The sequence below is a fragment of the Pholcus phalangioides genome, unplaced genomic scaffold (assembly GCF_987345545.1).
Source record: "Pholcus phalangioides strain wild (caught in Gottingen) unplaced genomic scaffold, Ppha-v1.0 ptg000007l_1, whole genome shotgun sequence".
Lineage (NCBI taxonomy): Eukaryota > Metazoa > Arthropoda > Arachnida > Araneae > Pholcidae > Pholcus > Pholcus phalangioides.
The window spans coordinates 33,419,290-33,438,696 of NW_028301600.1; the positions used below are offsets into that span (position 1 = coordinate 33,419,290).

A 19,407-nucleotide genomic window follows, 5' to 3' on the forward strand; every position below is an offset into this window, starting at 1 on the left:
TATATATTGTATGTACCGAAAATTCTTTTCAAAAAACTACTCCGAGTGAAATAAAAACTTCAGTTCTAAAAGTTCTGGTGTGAGTTTGTTTTTTCCGTGATGAAATTTTAACGTATTCCTTTGGTTATTTTTCTTTGATCAATTGAATACTTTTAGTAATTCTATCAAATTTTTTCAGGAAACATTTTCAAACTCGTTTATAAAATCTGACTTGATAAATATGCAGGACTCGAATATGAATATTTTTTTCACTTGATACCTCATTTGGGATCAATAAATACTCATAAATAGTTCATAAAATATTCTTGAAAGTCATATTCTAACAAAACTTTAGTTATACGTCTATATAAGTACTATCGGCAGGGTAGTAAATCGTGGACAAGCTTCACCGCTATAACTAATAATAATAATAATAATAATAGTACGCGTCATTAGTTGGCATGAAAGTAAAGTCTCGGTATTTGCAGCGCTGGTACTTCAATCGCAAAAAACAGTTTTACAGAAACATTAAGACCTGTACCAGAAAAATCATACATACAATACACGTCACGAAACGTGACTTTTATCCTCAAATATTAGTACAACACTTTGTTCTCGATGAAATGAAGATAATGACGAGCATATCGCCTGAATCGGACACGATAAATATTGGTTACCTGAAATACTTTACGAAAAAAACTATAAATGGATTCCATAATATTATACCCTATTTTTTATATTTCTATAAGAATCATTTCCTATCTTTTACCCTTTTGACGTGAAAAAATTATAATTTCATCGATCATCAAAATGAATGGTCAGGTACAAATACCTGAAATTAGAGCAGAATTTTATTTTAATAGTCGTAATTATATTAAATTTTACTATTTACAGGTGGTGCTGGTGTTCCTACTTAGTATAGCGTCATTGATCATTTATTTCATTGATGCATCCCGGTAAGTAACCGTTGAAATCGTATTAATAACTAATAATTTCGGAATTATCAATTATGCTGTTGAAAGGTGGTAGATACGAATTTTTATTAGGCTTAAAGTGACTATTTTATGTATTTATATAGTATATGCATAGTATATTGAACACAAGCGTTTTCAGACTATAATTTCTAAACAACTATGGACTTTTTATTAGAAATCACTCGTCGTGATGTATTTTTTATTTATTTATTATATAAACGCATCATTAACCATGTTTTTGAAGGTCGTCCATGATGGAAGCAAAACGGTTGTGATTTATAATGGGCACCACTTAGGTAACGTTCAAATGGTCTTTCTTGTTAAATATTAAAATGTGGCGTGGAAGATAAAAAAAGTTTTTTTATAGGTTCTTTCTATGTATTATTATTATTTTGTTCGTTTATATTGGAGATTGAATTGAGCGTTGGCTTTTTCTGCGTGCATGGAAGTCATTTCGTCCGCTTTCGCTAATGATAATGGCTCAGACCGTATCAGAGGAGAGGAGACTTATATACGGTAAAAAAAATGGGATAAAAGAAAATGAAAGGAAAAAACAGTCAATCTAGTCACGGCAGTCTCTTCGATCCGCCTGGTGAATAATTGTAAGACACAAAACTCTCATAGGTTTTTTTTTTTGCTCGCAGCCAGTCACGTACCTACCATTTACTTTCTTGCGAGGTGCTTTCTTGCTTCTTTGATTAAGCCTGTTGAGCACATTCATAATGGAACTTGCGTTGGTGGATGGAAGAAACTCAATGAAAGGAAGCCACAAGGAATCCTGTTTTCCCGAGATTTCTCTGGCTTCGTCTAGAAACAACTGTAAATATAAGAAAAAAAAGAATATCACAAGGTTCTCCCCTTTCTTATCTTATTTCTACCGAAAACAGCCATGCACATCAACGGTAGTTTGTGCTTGTTAACCCACGTACTGAATTTCCAACATTTATTATTTATTTTATGTATTTAACTCGATGAAATTATTTTTAATAGTTTGAAAATGAATACCTGCAAACGAAATTGATCTTTAGAGAGAGAAAAAAAGTTTCCGTAATATGAAACGTAGTTTCAGTTTTCACCGGTCTCGTTGTTATTGCAGAACTAATAAGTTATGTTATGTATTTTCTTCAGGTTTTAAATCGTTAACAAAATTGAAAGTATCAATCACTTTGGCTATTATAGCGATGGCTTTTATTCCGAATCTGAGCAAAAGCATAGCCATTGATTGCCTACCGGTGTCTCAAACTGAGACGTGAAATTGGTTCTGGTTCCTCAACCTTGAAACATATATTTACATTAGTTGTCTCCAAAAAATTTTCACCACAGAAATATTGATGAATAATAGCGCAGAAATAGTTCAAGTTAGTTTTTCATGCACTCCTTGATTAATTGTGGTTATGTAAAACAATACAAAAAAAACACAAATTTCGTTGATAGCATAAATCTATTCCACTTTGTCTTTCACCGCAATTGACGAGTTGAATGCTTTTCTTGTTTCCCCTTTGATATCGTTGAATTCGTAAATTAAATTTTGCGACTAATAATTTTTGCATTTTTACGGTTGTTGTATAAAAACATTTCCACTTTTATATCAAGGAATCAATCTTGGTATATCGTACGTTTGGGCTCATTATTTCAATTCAACTGCGTACTCAACGTCGATGAAGATCATTCAAAATACAGGGTGATTCAAAAAGTATCATCCGACTTAAAAAATACATATCTTTTACAACTAAAAACACAAAATGATGAGTAATACATGAAGATATAGAAGAAAACTGTTCAAGTTTCAGGTTATGAACAATCAATGCTAGTGTGTCGTTTATTAACTTTTTTTTGGTGAAATCTTTTTTTAATTTAACTAACTTTTGGTGAACTCTTTTTTTTGGTGAAGAAATGAAATGGCATCTAGTTGGCTGAAAGCTTTTTGTGTTCTTTCATTTGCATGATGTCAGCCGATAATCAGGGCCTATTTCTCGCATGGACAAACGGGGCAAGTGCCCAGGCATGCTATAAGTGAACTCGACTCTATAAAGGGCCCTCCAACATCCATATATGCCCAGGGCCTGAACTGATAAGAACAGGCCCTGGAATCTCTATTCAGCGTGTTTCTCAGCCTATTTTTAGCGTTTGTTGAGGAAACAAATGCGTTAAAAGAGCCATATGTAAATAGCATAACTTGCTTAGTGATGAGCTAAAACGACTGAAATTCTGTCGTTACGTGCAAGACGTTAAAGAGGCAGACAATTTTTGCATCTGACTTATATCATAGAACATGTTTTGCAAGAATTTTCATATCACCTTGACCTTACACGTGTGACTAAAAAAAGTTATATTGAACATTCGTAAATGGACATTTATTGGACTTGGACATTTTTTTATATATTTATGTATTACATCATTCGGTGTCGTAACTTGAAAAAATATATACAGTTACGAAATCGGATCATTCTTTCTGAATCATCCTGTTTTGTTTAAAAAATTTCCATTAGTGCAGTGGAACCTCGTTTATACGTCGCTCAGTTATAGTACTCTTACATTTATACGACGTTTAGCTTCGGTCGAAATTGGTTCCTATACATTTTAATGTTAAAATAATTCATTTATTCGACGCAAAACCTCGATTATTCGATGCTTTCACTTTGACTAAAGCTCCAAATCTCTTTTCAAAAAAAGTCATTTATATCCATCAAATGCGAGCAATTTTTTGTAGACCGAGAGAGAGTGCGAGCCACACACGCACTTCGTTTACTTGAAATGTGTCGCGGGCCACTTAATTAAGTGATCTATCTGTAACAGCGCCGTGGATCACTTAAGTCAGAGCTGGACAAATCTCAAATGCCAGGTCGCCATGGCGACTAAAAAATTTGTGTATTGGCGATTAAAATTTTCTGGTGACTAAGCCCTGAAAAAGTAAAAAGAATCGTTATTTTGGACTTTTTTTCTTCTGGTAGAAAAAATTTTTGGCGCCTACATTTTTTTGCCATTTGTCCAGCCCTGACTTAAGTGATTTGTAACTGTGCCGCTGGCCGCTTGAGTGATCTAAAAATGTGCCGCGGGTCACTAAATGATGTTCAACTCAGACACTAGGATCTGGAACTGCACTGAGGGTCACTTACGTGATCTGGAAACGTGTCGCGTATTTTAACAAAATTATAGATTTGAGATCACGGGCCACATTAAATGACTCCGAAGGCCACATTTATCCCGCGCAGACAGTGAAAACGCAAGGTACAAATACAACGCCATAACAGGAGGCAAAATGCCCAACGAGGTGGCACAATCAAACACACATTGAATTTTTTTGAAAATATACAGATAAATTCAATGCATATTTTGTATGTTGGGAGGGTTGGGGGGAAGTCTTTTTTTTTTCCAAAATAGTCTCAGTTAAGCATTTATACTATAATATACTATATACTATATATTCTTGAACGTCGTATAAACGAGGTTACACCGTATCAATTTTTCATTCAAAGTCTCGTCGAATCCATATGTTTGTAAAATATTATTATTATTATTTTGAATTTTTAAAATTTCATGTAAAACCAGTAGGTGCCTCTCCCCCTTTTTTTTTTTTTTGGTGCATTGGAAATTCCTGTAGTTGAATTTTTCTCGTTTATCCATTTCCCTTGAGGATGGTGTGGATGGGCACGTGTTTTCCGGAGGAGAATCTTCTCTCGGTAGATCGATCACTTCTAACTGCAATGCTGGCTGGTGACGAGTTGCGCTGCACGGGGCGACATCCGAAGCAACTGCGGCCGAGCCGTGAACTCAGGTTATTACTACTGAAAAAACGTGAAGATACGATATCTCACACCATCGTTTTCTTGCCTAAGTATACCGTATATGGAAATATTGCATGATATATATCTTCGGACTTTTTTTTTTTTTGTTTCTGTTGGTCGAAGAAACCGTTTCACGCAAGAACGCGCTTTTCTCTTATTTGGTAGTTTTCTTGCCGTTCCACGAAAGAAAATACTTGTCACGTCAGACTTCTACGAGAGAGAGAGAGATACTTTTATCGTAGACTTCCATACGCATGTTTTTCCTCGAGAAGAAAACAAAGAAAAATAGATTTTTCTCTTCAGCACGTTCGGAAGTTTCCCGTTCGTACCTTAAAAAAATATAGTAAAGTTTTGGAAGTAATCCATATCGGTTATCTGTGAGAAAAAAAAAAAGTTTTCTTTCTTCAAATGTTTTAAATTTGCTTTTTTTGGGGAGTATTTTATGAGGGTGAAAGAAAAATGGGATATAAATAGAATGGATCGAATTGATTTCTCTATTTGCTATATTGTAGTCGTTATATGGTCATGCAGTATTTATATGGGCCTGAATATGTGACTGCTTTTTTTTTTTGAGTCCGAACTTGATACAGTATAACTTTTTTGCTTGAAGGAAGTAGCAGGTGAAAACGGATAAGTAATTTTGAACTCATTCAAACTGACATAAAAGAAAAAAATAGCTATAAATAAATATGTGAAATATGTTCACAGGAAATGCAGGCGTCGAAAGATTTTACTTGATGTTGGGTCATGAAAGAAAAATGGTATTAACTGTACCGGTGGAGATATATGCCATATAATAGTAAAAGTTTGGATGGGAAAAACACATAAGTGAGAAAAACACTTTCACGAATCTACCTTACTTGCAAATGTGGTTATTTTATTTATTTATTTTTTATTTTTTTGCTAAAAACCAAAAAAAAACACCCCTTGAACTCGAGATGGTTGCCGACTGGAATTCTAAGGTTCTGGAACGTACAGTATAAATGGCCTCCTATAAAATTTAATGGCTGCCTTCACGAAATGATGTTGTGAAAGTTGCGTCCGTGTGTGTACTTGTTCTGTAACGTATATTGCGCGATCCAGAGTTCTAGCAGAACTTAAGTTATTTGGAGAGGGTAAAAGATATGGTGTCGCTGACGTGACCCATCAGTTCAATCGATGTATCCTCGAGACGGCGAAGACAAAGTATTCACGCTTCAGGCATCAGCTGGATGGATATTCACGTTGTATGCATATACTTATAATATACTGTATATAATTTACATATATATTTTTAAATTATAAATTAAACTTTTCTTCACTTCCTTCTCTTTATATTTTCATTTTGTGCCAATTTAAGCTTTCTGCACGTGTTTGAATGAATCATAAAGATAATGACAGTTTCGCATTTGGCAATCAATCATTTCAATGAAAAGTTCATTGAATTTTTAAATGCTTATAAAAAGATATCGCCAAAATTTTATATATGATTTCTCACTGAGTTGTACTCTGAAACTGAAAAATGAATGAGAGCCACAAACCTATACAAACTTTGGTAAAATATTAACAGTATTTCAAGGTGCATCATAATTAGATAGGGCACATAAACTTACTTAGATGCATTCATTTAAATATGCTCAATGTCGCAATTTCTGGTTTATACATTAATATTGGGTTAATTATCTTTGACGATATTTCACGAAAGTTCTGAAGCTATTTTTTTTTTTTTTTCAAAATCATGACCTTTTCTATGCTGTTCCACCCAATAACGGGGTGTAAGAGGTATTATTAGCATATTTAGGCATTCAAGTCACGAACTTCACTTCTTGCAGTATTCAGTTCCATGCATATATTATATACGTATACACAACTGACCAGTAGATATCGATACATCAGCGTATAAAACCTTGAAATGCATCTAAAAGGGTGGAGCTGTTTGTTACGAAATGGTCCGTTGAGTTATGAACATTACGAATTTTCTCTGAGAACATAACCGACAAACTTCACTGTAAAACTAACTTTATAGCCGCAATTGTATACAGTAATTCCATCAATTTGCATAATCAATGATTAAATATTTAATTAATGAAATTAAATGTTCATTGACAAGTATTATAATTTCTATACCTATTTTTGATTTATTGATGTTATTCATTATAAGTGTGATTTTCGTCTGTATTAATATTTCTTTTATCAGAAATTTAGGAAAATACATGGGAAAAAGTAATATAATTTTAATAAAGTATATAAGAGTGATATTTTTCTATGACCATTTATTTACTTTTATTTTTTTTGATTTAGAAAACTTCACATCAGAGCGTGTTTGTGTCAATACAATAACCACTACAACAAATTAATTTAATAAATTCGCTTCAATTTTCTTTTTCGTTTAATTTATTTATTTTTCCCTTGTGTTAGTACCGATGCAATAATAAATGTCTTTTACTTCTAGACGTTTTATTTCTTTTTTTTTTAACCCAGCACTGGACGTACGAAAGGGTGAGTAGAATATGAACAAAAACTTCCTGCTGCTCCCTACGCTGTGTTATTATATATCTAGCACGCTGCACCTGACCCTTGTCCGAATTTTCAATTTTGTTTTTTGTGTGTCCTCTTATTTTATTTTATTTTAACCTAAAAATATTCGAAATTTTCTGTTGCCTCTCTCCCTACCCTAGTTTATTTCTATCCGTTTAAAAATCGCAATCAAATTATGTAACAATTCGCTGTTGTTAGCCAAGATTGCATGAAACAGTGGTTTTCATTTTTGATTTTTCGTATTAAAATATGTATAGATAAGTGTGGTAAAATTAATATGTGTTTATCTCAGATTTATGGCTAGTTCCTTTTATTTTATTTGATGTATTCATGTTTAATGAATGTTGCAGACATAGACGTGCTTTCTGTTCGTTTTTTAGCTTTTCTTTACCACCCGATATCTTTCCTTAAACCCTTCAGCATAGCTTTGTGTACTGCTTTCTTACGCCGTTTTGTGTTTTGTCTCTGCCTTGAAGTGGTGTGACTATTTGTTCGTGAGTTTAAGGCAACAGTGTATATAATTTATATATGTTGAATTTTCAGTGACACATACAAAAAGTACCGTATATTGAAGGATTTGGTTTAAAAAAAAACCTATGTGAATATTTTATATTACAATAATCGAATGTTTTAGGAAAACGAGGTTTTTCACAAATTAATTAGTATTAAACTATGTTGAGATCATCTTACTGTAATTATTATTATTCTGATGAAGTAATTTTTCTTAGAAATTAATTAACAAGAACCGGTAAAATGTCTACACGAAAAATATTCATAATTAAATATACTGACTAATCAATTATCACTACGATGTTGTAATTGATTTATTCAATTTGATTTTCAGATTCGATAGAAAAGTTTTCGAATTTCATTATATTTGTTGTTTTTACAATTTGGAGGAGGAGTTCTTAAAATAATAGTTTAGAGGGAATGACAGTTTCACTGCTATTAATTAAAATCCCTCCTAAAACTTGGAGGAGATCCATATGACTAGGCGGACACCCGTTCACAGGCTTAAGTAGCTCATTGTACTCTTTTAAATAAGGAATAACTACACTTGTAAGGAATCTTTTCCAAGGACAACGGGAAATAATATGTTCAGAGATTACTTTTTCGTTGTCCAGCTGGATGGAGCAAAGAATGGTTCTCTGTCTAGACGACGCGCCGTACAATTAGATGTTGAGAAGCGAAGAGATTCTAGTAGTTCTAGGATCGTAATTAGTGTCAAAAACAAAGCGGTACGAAATAGAGAGCTGAAATGTTTTAAAATTTATCGGAGGAAAAATTCTGGGAATTCATTGAGTCATTTTCTGATGTATATTGATGAATAATTGCATCACGGTGTCACGAATAAGTCTCAACAAGTAAAGCATACAAAAAGAAATGCGTACTTAAAATCGCCATGGATAGTATATCGGAGGAATTCAGAGCTCATGCAGCTTGTAGTGTTAAGAGATCATGCTAAACCTAATATACCGTATCTTAATTGTTCTCGTCTATTTTTGATAACGAAAATGCTCGTCCTCAATTTGTAGAACAAAAGGTCTTTAATGATATCACGGTTATGAGAACTGTAGACACGCCCTTTCTCCAGAGAATTGTCTTTTCTCTCAACATCTCAACATCAATGATGCATTCGATTAGTTAGAAATTACTTAATGATTGCAGAATAACCCACTGTTAACTGATATATTTTTTATTGATTTCCGTATTCTTGGGGAAATATTCTTTTGGAAGTGTTTCCATCAAAATCAACCACATAATCAATTTTTTTTATAACTGTATATACGTTATAATATTGTCCTTGGAGGGAACTTTTAAGTTTGAAACACGATATTTATTAGATAACTTACAGCTTAAACTACACAATTCAAAATTTTTATAACTTTACACACTCAACCAGGTCTAACCGAATACGCTGATTAATAAATGAGGAATAAAACTTCTCGCTTTTATTCTGATTTGATGCTTTGAAATATGTTTCATGCAATCACAACAGAAGAATCTATTTTTCAACATGAAAAATGCAGCATAATATTATTATATAAAATTATCTAAAAGCTTTTGTGCTAAAAAAATTACTAACAAGTTGTATTTATCGATTTGATTGCGATTACACACACAAAACCCAGTTCACATTTCCGTTCTCAAATGTCGCATGTACCGTAGCAATTTTATCTTATGTTGTCGCATGCCAATTATCCATAGTGGAAAAAAAAAACAGCTGTAAGGTGTCGTCGTTTCTTCGATGTTTAATTAACGTGTCGCATGTTACTGCCTGTAAGGTTTTTTTTAAGAGAATTAGATGAGCGAAAATTTGATATACAAATTGAAAAACAATAAATATGGTTTTATACGTACTTAACATGAGGCTGATAGTGTTGGGAACTATCAGCCTCTGATCTTTCAATTGAAAAATTGTAGAAACTGTATTAGCATTTCGATATCATCGGGCATCGATTTAATAAATAAAATGCTGGTAATTGACTCTTTCTAGAATTAACATGATTATTCTTCGCTAGCGCACAATCCAACAACATCAAATATTTAACTCGTAAAAGTTCTATTGTTGCCAATAGCTATGATATTCGTAATAAATATTGCATTTAGATTATACTCTGCTATTTCACGGAAGAATACTTTCTTGCTACAGTAAAACCCTTCTTAACGGACACCCCTCTTTCACCGCCGAATAATAATTTCCCCGTGTGTATAATAAAACTATACTTTTTAAACCACTGATTAACTGTCACACTTTTACGGACGAATTTTTTTGTCCCACCGGTGTCCACAAAAGAGAGGTTTCACTGTATATATGTATCCCCTGAACTTTAATTAATACGGGAAGTGTCGATACATTACAATTTAAAATTCAGACTATAAACTTTAAATATTTGAATATAGATTTATAAATACGTACAAATAACATAAAAAATTTATTTTGTGTGACTTTTTTTTACAAAGTTTTGAACAAAAAAAACTCTTTATTGCTTTTTTAACATAGATTAAATTATTAACCATATTACTGGTTGAAGGTTTCATAAAAAAAAAAATCTCTAGTTTTTTTTCCTGTTATTATTTTCAGAGATGGGGTCGAGATGTGCCAGTCATGGGCAACCAACACCACCCAACAGATAGATTTAGCGCTAAACATTTTTTTTATGGTCTACTTTTTTATACGGGTAAGTATGAAAAAAAAAGTAAAATGTAAAACACGAAAAACATTTTTACAAAAGTTCAGAAAGGAAAAGTATTATTAATTTCTCTAACTGTAAATCCGAAAATTCATCTGTCGAAAGCCAACCATAAAACGAAATTGATTCAAATTAACTAACTTAAATTTAGTTTTTCCCATTGGCCATACCTAAATGCGGAGGATCATATCCCCCCCCCCCCGCCATGACGTTTTATCCTCTTCAAACCTGAGCCAAAACTAATCAATTTAAAAAAAAAATTGATTGATTTATGTTTATTGTATGTCAAAATGCCCTCTAAAAAGAAAACAATTGAAAAATTAATTAATTAATTAATTAATTATGGTCGATATCTTTGCTAAGACCATTGGCGTTTGGTATCCTTGCGCATACCTCAAGTCTTAACTTGAAAAAAGAATCATTAAAACCATTTAAAATCATTAAAAACCGTTAAAAATGAAGGAACACATGTGTGCCTCTGGAGCAGAGTTATGCTGACACTTTAAGTAGAAATTTTTAATTTTAAAAGACATTTAAATCTATTGTATTTCGTTTGATGACGATTTCGAACAGGCCAACAGAATATGATTTGTCTGATGTTTTGAGCATGAATTAAATCGGATAACATAATTATTTCATGTTGGTGTTCGACAGGGAATCAAGGAATGTGATTGATTATTGTGCGATCGATTCTGACAGCACTATCATAGTATTCAAATGAAAATAATTGCAAACTTCTTCTTCTTAGTTTATAGCAGCAAGCGACAAGTTGTGGTTCATGCTGGAATTGTACTCTTTTGTTGACTATTTCACGATTCCGCCGTCATTTGTCTCAATATATTTAGACAGAACATGGATAGGTATACTTCGTCTTTGTATGATGCTTTTGCGTATAAAACACTTTTTTTTTACTATAAAATTATTTTTAAATTTGTTTACATAAATCTGAGTTTATACAAATATTTTATAAATTTAAAGTATTTCTCAATATTTTTCCACATTCTTTTTTCCCAATTATTCATAATACTTGTTCTTATGGATAGTATTTTTTCTAGACAATAAATAAATATATATATATATATATATTTATAAATATATATAAACATACAGTCTATATCAAACATTTGTTGAATTTTTAAAAAAGCTAATTAACTTTTTCCAGTAATTTCAACATTTCTATACCATTGTTGTCCCTTGTAAATTTCCATCTCACAACCTCATTTTTCTCATGGTAAGTTTTTTCAATATACATATTGCCAAGGTTCTTTCAATTCTTTAATTTTCTGGAATTTCTCTAGCAATAACACTTGACTGGAAAATTAAAAAAAAAAAGTTTTATGAGTGCAAAATTATGAAATTCGAATTATAAAGAAAATTATGTTATGCAGGAGGGCCCAAGTTGTTTGCACAGCAGATATCTCTGCAATTGTTGACTTAAGAAACATACAGTCAATTACAAAAAGTTTTTAAATCACGTTCAGTTAGTTGTTTGAAGGGTCGTATACATAAAAAAATAAAGAAATTAAATTTTTATACAGTCTTCTTGTGCTTTTGAGCTCCATTACGATTGCAGCACCCAATTAGAAAGTTTTTGCCCTATCTCTTCTGAGGTCAACTGCAAAAATTCCATGTTTCTAAGTGCAATATTCGCTGAAATATTTTTGAATGTAAAAATTGGGAGAAAATTTGAGAAAGAGAACGACATAAACTAACGGAAAACGCTTCTTTTTCTCATTCGTGCTGTTCTTTCCCAATTTTTCATCAATTTTTGAATTCTAATATTTCAGCGAATTTCGCACTTAGAAACATAGAATTTTTTTGTTGGCCTCGGAAGAGACTGGGCAATAACTTTTTAATTGGGTTTTTGAGCACACGGAGACTACATAAAAAGTTAATTTCTTTATTTTTTTTATGTATACGACCCTTAAAAAAATTCTTAAGATTTTAAGAAACTGCGCATCATTTAAAAACTTTATGTAGTTAAAAGTATACTTCTAAAGTCAACGGTTGCAGAGATATCTGCTGTGCAAACAATTTGGGACAGCCTGTATAGGGGCAGCTATTTATTCATGTTCACTTTAACATAGGTCCATATCAGAAGCCATGACTCAATACAGATCATTTGTGTTTTACTTGTTAATAAGGACGTTTAATTACAATTCAGAAAGGAATTAATTTCATTTAAATCAATCGAAGTGATTTAAGCATTTAAGCGATTTTTAAAACTTTCCTGATCCGCATTATAACTGCCACAATATAAATCACTAAACCCTCTAGAAATTGACAACTATTTTCAAGAATAATATTTTTTTAGATTTTTTGCGTCAGCAGATAAAATGCTTTCCTCCCCAACACAAAATAATAATAATGATGATAAACAAGGAAGAGAAAAAAAACTGTCGTTTTCTGTGATTTATGCTGTACACTTAATCGTGTAACTATCGCGAAGTGAAAGTAAAAACCTCCTTTCTGCTATCAAACTTTAAACGAGAGCTGACTCTGCTCACTGATAGTTGATTGGCAGGACGAGAGGGGGAATGAGGAAAACCTGTTATCGGGAGAAGAAAACTTTACAACTGTATCTGAGCTCGTAAATGTCGAAATGAGAGAGTTTTAAGAACCCAAGATATTTCGGGATTGCCAAAATAAAGCGAATCAAGTTAGACTAGATATATCGGGATGACCGTTGTAAGGGTGCACAACAGCGTATCTGAAAACTTCTCACGGTTCTGTACATATATATCGCCTAATTCCCAAATAAATATGTATATATGCATTTACGCTACAATTCCAGTTATCGGACACACACAGGACCAGGGTAGGTCATATAATCGAAATCATCGAATTACTGTGGGCGGACATATTATTAGGAACATTCTTGAAGGATAGAAATGATAAACTCTATAAGTATAAAACTGTATGATAAACCCTATAAATAAAATAACTATACCAGCATAATTAAAATAATGCAGGGGAAAATAAAAATCAATTACAGTATTTTAGAAAATAAATTATTTAGTATTTAGAAAGAATGGGTTCTTTTTGTTTTCGGAGAATAAACTTTGATCTTTTGAGAGAAAGGATAGCGGGAGTTTTCAAAGACTGGTTGGAATCAATTGTGGTGTGGTTAGTCAATGGGAAGAATTTAGTACCAAGCTATCCTCTGTTTTGCACGATGTAAAAACGTTAAAAACGCGTTTGTACATCGCACCCCCTCTGGTTCACGGATAGCGTGAGTAATCTTTATTTTGAAGAGAAAAGAGCATTCATAGATTATAAAAGTGGATGAGGTGGCCTGTCATCATTTACTGATAAAAAGAAGGACGTTAAAGACAGCGGGGCTGGAACTAGAGGGGTGGTTGGGGGTAACTGCTCCGGGCGGCAAAATTTAGGGGCCGGCATGTTTTAGGTGGAAACAAAAAATACCATTGTAAAATTATCCAATTTCAAATTGGTGGGGGCGGCAAAATCCTAGTTACGGCCCTGGGAGAAAGGGATAACGGAAAATGAAAAGGAAGTTGAATCTAGGTTATGGCAGATAACGTTGACACTGACACAAAATCATTTTCCAGGTATGTCAATAGTAGATGTAATGGGACAGTTGCCCCCCCCCACCTTTCTTTAGAAACGTCTTTGATAATGCAAGCATCTGTAGTGCATTGAATGATTTTTTCGCGTCAGTGTTTAATACAGAAAACGATATTCAATGTGCGGGTTATGCATGAGGTAATAAAATTTTAAACGATGTTCAAGTGGGAGATGAGGAGGTTCTAATTCTTCTAAAAAATGTATGTGCAAGCAAAGCACCAGGACCAGATTATATCTATCCTAAGGGCCTCGGGGAATGTGTTAATGAACTGTTGGGGTCAGTCGCACAGATTTACAGGAGTAGTTTTGTTGAGTTGATCATCCCAGGGAGTTGGAAGCTTATTAATGTGGTTCCGATATTTAAAAAGTGTGGTAGAGGCGCCGTTGTTCAATTATCGTCCAGTGAGTTAACAAGCTCCCTCTCGAAAAGTTTGGAAATTATTATCAAAAGGCAATTGATGACGTGGATAGATGAGAATTATGTTCTGTCAGGTGTTCAGAAAGGGAAGTCATTTGTAACCAATCTCCTTCGCTTCTATGATCACGTGACTAAAGCTTTGGATAAGAGCAAAAATGTCGATGTTGTTTATCTTGATTTTCAGAAAGCATTCGATCGGGTCCAACATGGTAAACTCTTGAAACGTTTACATGAGATTGGGATTGGGGGCAGCTTGCTGAATTGGATAGGACGTGGTTAAGAGATAAGTCACAACGGGTGATGGTGAACGGGGAATTCTCTGATTGGGCAGGTGTCACAAGAGGCGTCCCTCAAGGAGGTGTCCTTGGGTCCATACTTTTTTCACCTTTTATCGATAAACTCGATCAGGGTATATATGGGATTGTTAGCACATTCGCAGATGATGTGAAGCTAATGAGGGTTGTCAGGAAATCAAAGCGATAGGATCAACTTGAACAGGATTGCAGCATGGACAAATGAATGGAGCATGACTTTTAGTGTGACAAGTGCACGGTCGCTGATTTTGGTTCGAACAACCCATGTTTCACTTACGAGTTGAATGGTATCGCCATCTCGGATGTAACTAGGGTCACTGATTTGGGAGTTCTCATTGACGAGCGGCTTTTCTTAATATTGTTCAGCGGTCGTCAAAAAAGCGAATAGAATGTTCTGTTTTATTCTCAAAAATGTCTCTGCGTTCTCCTGAAGTCATTCTTCCGTTTTTCCGAGGCTTAATTTGTGCTGGACTGGAGTTTGCTGTAAGGTTTTAGAGACCATACCTAAGGGGGACATAGACTTGGTTGAGGGGTGCAAAGAAGAGCTACTCATGCCCTTGTTGGCACACGGCGAATGAGTTATGAAGAGAAACTTCATTTTTTGAATATGTTTACATTGGAAGAACGCAGGTGTCGGTGGGGATATGATTGAAGTGTTCAAAATTTTCAACTGGATGGATAGAATGGACCACGAATTATTAATACGCCGCCAGTCGACTGCTTCTACAAGGAGACACCAGTATCGATTAATAAGGGACAATTCCAGGTTGTGATTTCGCAGGGAATTTTTCTCTAATAGGATGGTGGAATAAATGAAATAGCTTACCCCCGGGAATAGTATTTTCAAACTCAACTAACACGTTTAAAAAGAAATACGATAAACATGTTGGAGTAAATCGAGAAGGTATCCTTATTTTGATACAACCACCGAAAATAGTTTTTATATATGCATTGTATTATATTTTATCATGTATATATATTTTTTACTTTCTATAATTGCATTTGTGATTGGATTGCTGTATTTTAGAAATATATGGCATCCATATTTGTTATGGACATCTTTTTTTTCAGCCACCTCATTGGGCATTTCGCCTGTTGTGGCTTTGTATGAAAATCTGTATATTTTCCTATTGAGTTACTTGTTCAAATGCACCGGATTTTGTCGATTGTTCTTAAATTTTACACATCATTGTACAATAGAATAGAATTTGTCGGACTAACGAGTGTCGTATAATTGACAGTTTACTGTAGATGGGAAATATGTATATTGAACACACACAAGGCAATGCCATATCTTTCATCCACTTGTGAAAAAAAGGCATTATGGATATCAAGGACTGTTTCTGTTTTTCTAAAAAATTCAAGATCCGCGAAACGTAGAACTTTAATATTTATAAGGGAAGCATCTGTTTCAAAGAATGTATCAGGTAGTGGGAAAGGCAGGCGCTTTAGAAAAATCGATAGAAATGTATTGAATCAAAGGAAGAGTGAAAGCAGGTCTCTCTAGAAACTGTGAGGTATGCAGTAATCTAGTCTGAATGCATTCAAGATGCACAGTAAAAATTTTATAAATGCTTATTTTGTAAACTCACAATTCAAAAACTAAAAATTCGATACTAAATGGTGTCTATAATTAAAGTTGGCGTGTTTTGAGCTGTTAACAATTGAACGTTAACAATTGAACGTTAATAATTGAGCTGTTAACAATTGAACGTTAACAATTGAGCCGTTAACAATTGAACGTTAACAATTGAGCTGTTAACAATTGACAACGAAGTGTCAATAGGAAAGAAATTGAGCAGAAAAATTAATTCCGACATTCACGACTAGAGGGTGTTTCGTATGTAAATCACACATATTATTTTTTTTTCAAACATATCGCTAAACTGCTCAAGCTTCATGGTAGGATATACAGGGCGTCAATAATTAAAAGACCCTATTTAAAAGTAGCCTACAGGCGAAACCAGTCATCAGAAAAGTGTGAAATTTTGTGGAGGACTTCATGAAGTGATGGGAATTTGTTTCGGGGGGAAAGGGGGAGGGATTAGTGGCATATGTCGCCACCAGAGGGCGTTTCACTTTGAATACCCGTAGTAAGCATGTAAATTTATGTGATGTCACTCAGCATCTGTTATAAAACTTAGAAACATTCGAGGAGATCTTTTTTCTCAATGTGTTTGCTGCTCACAATGACGATAAGTTTACGAGATCGGGCTTTCTTGGTCAAATTGTTTTACCAAAACAGCAATTCCGCAGTGACTGTTCTACGGAAATATCGGACTTGGAAGAGGATTCGAAAAGGTTCAATGAATGTTAAAAACCTTCGGAGTATGATAACGAAATTTAAAACCACAGGATCGTTAGCTGTTCATCCTGGAAGAAGAAGAAAACCCGTTTCTATAGCAGTACAGGAAGTTTCGCTTCAGGTGGAACAGGACAGAGCTTCAAATTCTCGTGGTAGCACTAGTATCAGGCGTGTAGCACAGGCCACGTTCAACTGCTCATAAGATCATGCGGAATATCCTCTGATATCCGTACAAACTTTCACTTGTGTAGCGGTTACTTCCACATGATTATAACGCTCAACTCCAATTCCCACAATAGTTTTTAGCTCACGTTGAGGTCGATTCAGAATGGCCTTGGAATATCCTCTGGACAGACGAAGCGCATTTTCACTCGGATGGTGCAGTCAGTACTCACAACTGCCGAATTTGGGAACCAGAAAATCCGCACGCTATCTTAGAGGTTCCGTTGCATTCACTAAAAGTGCCAGTATGATGTGGATTTACTGCATCATTTATTCTCGGTCCCTACTTCTACGAGGAGTTACTTCTACAGGTCCAATTACATGTTCGATCACCGGGAAGTGATATGCATTGCTGTTATAGAACGAAGTTGTTCTGGCTCTGCAAGCACGTCACTGCCTTGCAGACACAATCTTTATGCAAGACAGAGCTTCTCCACACACTGCAGTGTGTGTGTTAAGAATGTTCTTAAAGCATTTGAAACGTCTGGTACGCCGCGACAATCCAAGAACTTTTACCTGACTTTAAAGGCAGAGCATTTCTCGTCACGTGCTGAACATTTCCCCGCACAAACTTCAGTCAGTTATGGAACATGACATCTTGCGATTTCACATGGTATCTGAAAATGATGGCCATCATGTGGAACATGTTTTGTTGCAGTAACAATTGCAAAAGTGTTTAACAATTGTTAAAATTGTAAACGTTTGCCTAAATGTGTCATTTCTTAATAAAACGCTCTCTGGTGGTGACCTGTGTGCTACTAGTTTTTTCCTCCCTGAAACAAATTCCCATCACTTCATAAAGTCCTCCACAAAATTTCACAATTTTCTGAAGACTGGTTTCGCCTGTAGGCTACTTTAAAATAGGGTCTTTTAATTATGGACGCCCTGTATTAATACAAACACATAGGCCACAACAAGCGAAATGCCCAACGAGGTGTCTGAAAAAAAAATGCCCTTAAAAAAATATGGATGTCAAATATATCTAAATACAGAAACCCAAGAATAAAAATTATCACAAAAAAATTAATAATTATGATAAAATATTATATATATATACTGCTCATAAAAAATTATGGTTGTCTCATAAAAATCTCTAGCAAATCCATTTCCATTCTCATTTCTTCAACAATTTTCTGATGGGTAGTTAAGACAAAGCTCAGAACACATTAAGTTTGATTGTAGACACCCTGTATATTCAATGAAATGCCTTCTGTATTAAATTAAAGTCATAACTTTATTCTTACAGCTTTCTACACCGTGAAGAAAATTGTGAGTGACTTCTCGTTGATAACAGAATATCGAAAATTATCTAACTTGGTTATTATGAATTAATATGAATAACAAATATCAAAATCTGCGCTACATTTTCATCGCATTGAAGTTCCTTTTTATATAATATCTCAAACATACTCTGGTAGTATGTAACAACTACAATGTTACAACTCGTCTTTTCTACCTCCAGTTTGCTCAAGAATTGGAACAATTTTAATATAATGTTACGAGACAAAAGTAACAATATTATTTTTGTCTTGTAACATTATAGTTGTATTAAAATTGTAAGGATAGATTGAAAATCTATCTTATATTATAAGGATAGATTTTCAAAAAGCCGTATTTTGGACGACGAAAGTGCCAATCTCTCCTGTTGCCTGACGGCAAGCATGACGACCAAATTGCCTCCTTTCCTTTTATATCACGATGCCGACGACCAAATTACATAGCACGTAATATAATATGGTAGTTTTCCGTGACATTTTCCGTTGTTTTACTGAGTGGAGATCTTCGGATTCTCTTTGGGTAAAAAAAACATGTATAATCGAAAGAATTTATAACGATAGAAAACTATCGTAAACTTTGTGTTAGAGCTAAAAACAAATAAATAAAATTGTAAATTATTAGGAAAATGTTAAACTACATTTCCTTTCATAATTTATAGAAATATTTTCAAATGCACAATGTGTGTTTAACGTTAGTTTTTTACTGTATAATTTTAAAATATGTTTAACTAATTAATTTTCAACGGGATGGGTAGGTTGGACCACATGGATTATTAATACGCAGTCAATCGACTGCTTTGACAACGGGACACCAGTATCGATTGGTAAGGGACA

The 19,407-nt window shown here is 33.9% G+C and overlaps 1 protein-coding gene across 4 annotated transcripts in view; it reads left to right on the top strand.

Annotated features, from left to right (window-relative positions):
* LOC149085212 (calcium-activated potassium channel slowpoke-like) overlaps nt 1-19,407 on the top strand; it is a 268,638-nt gene that overhangs the window by 14,049 nt on the left and 235,182 nt on the right. For 3 of the 4 annotated variants that reach the window (XM_089233076.1, XM_089233074.1, XM_089233075.1), the window contains exons 2-5: nt 874-935; nt 7,199-7,216; nt 10,341-10,437; nt 11,198-11,309. In XM_089233076.1, coding sequence (XP_089089202.1) covers nt 874-935; nt 7,199-7,216; nt 10,341-10,437; nt 11,198-11,309 — 289 coding nt within the window. Of the gene's footprint in view, nt 1-873; nt 936-7,169; nt 7,217-10,340; nt 10,438-11,197; nt 11,310-19,407 lie in introns of those variants that run through there. The other variant, XM_089233077.1, reaches the window with a different exon arrangement.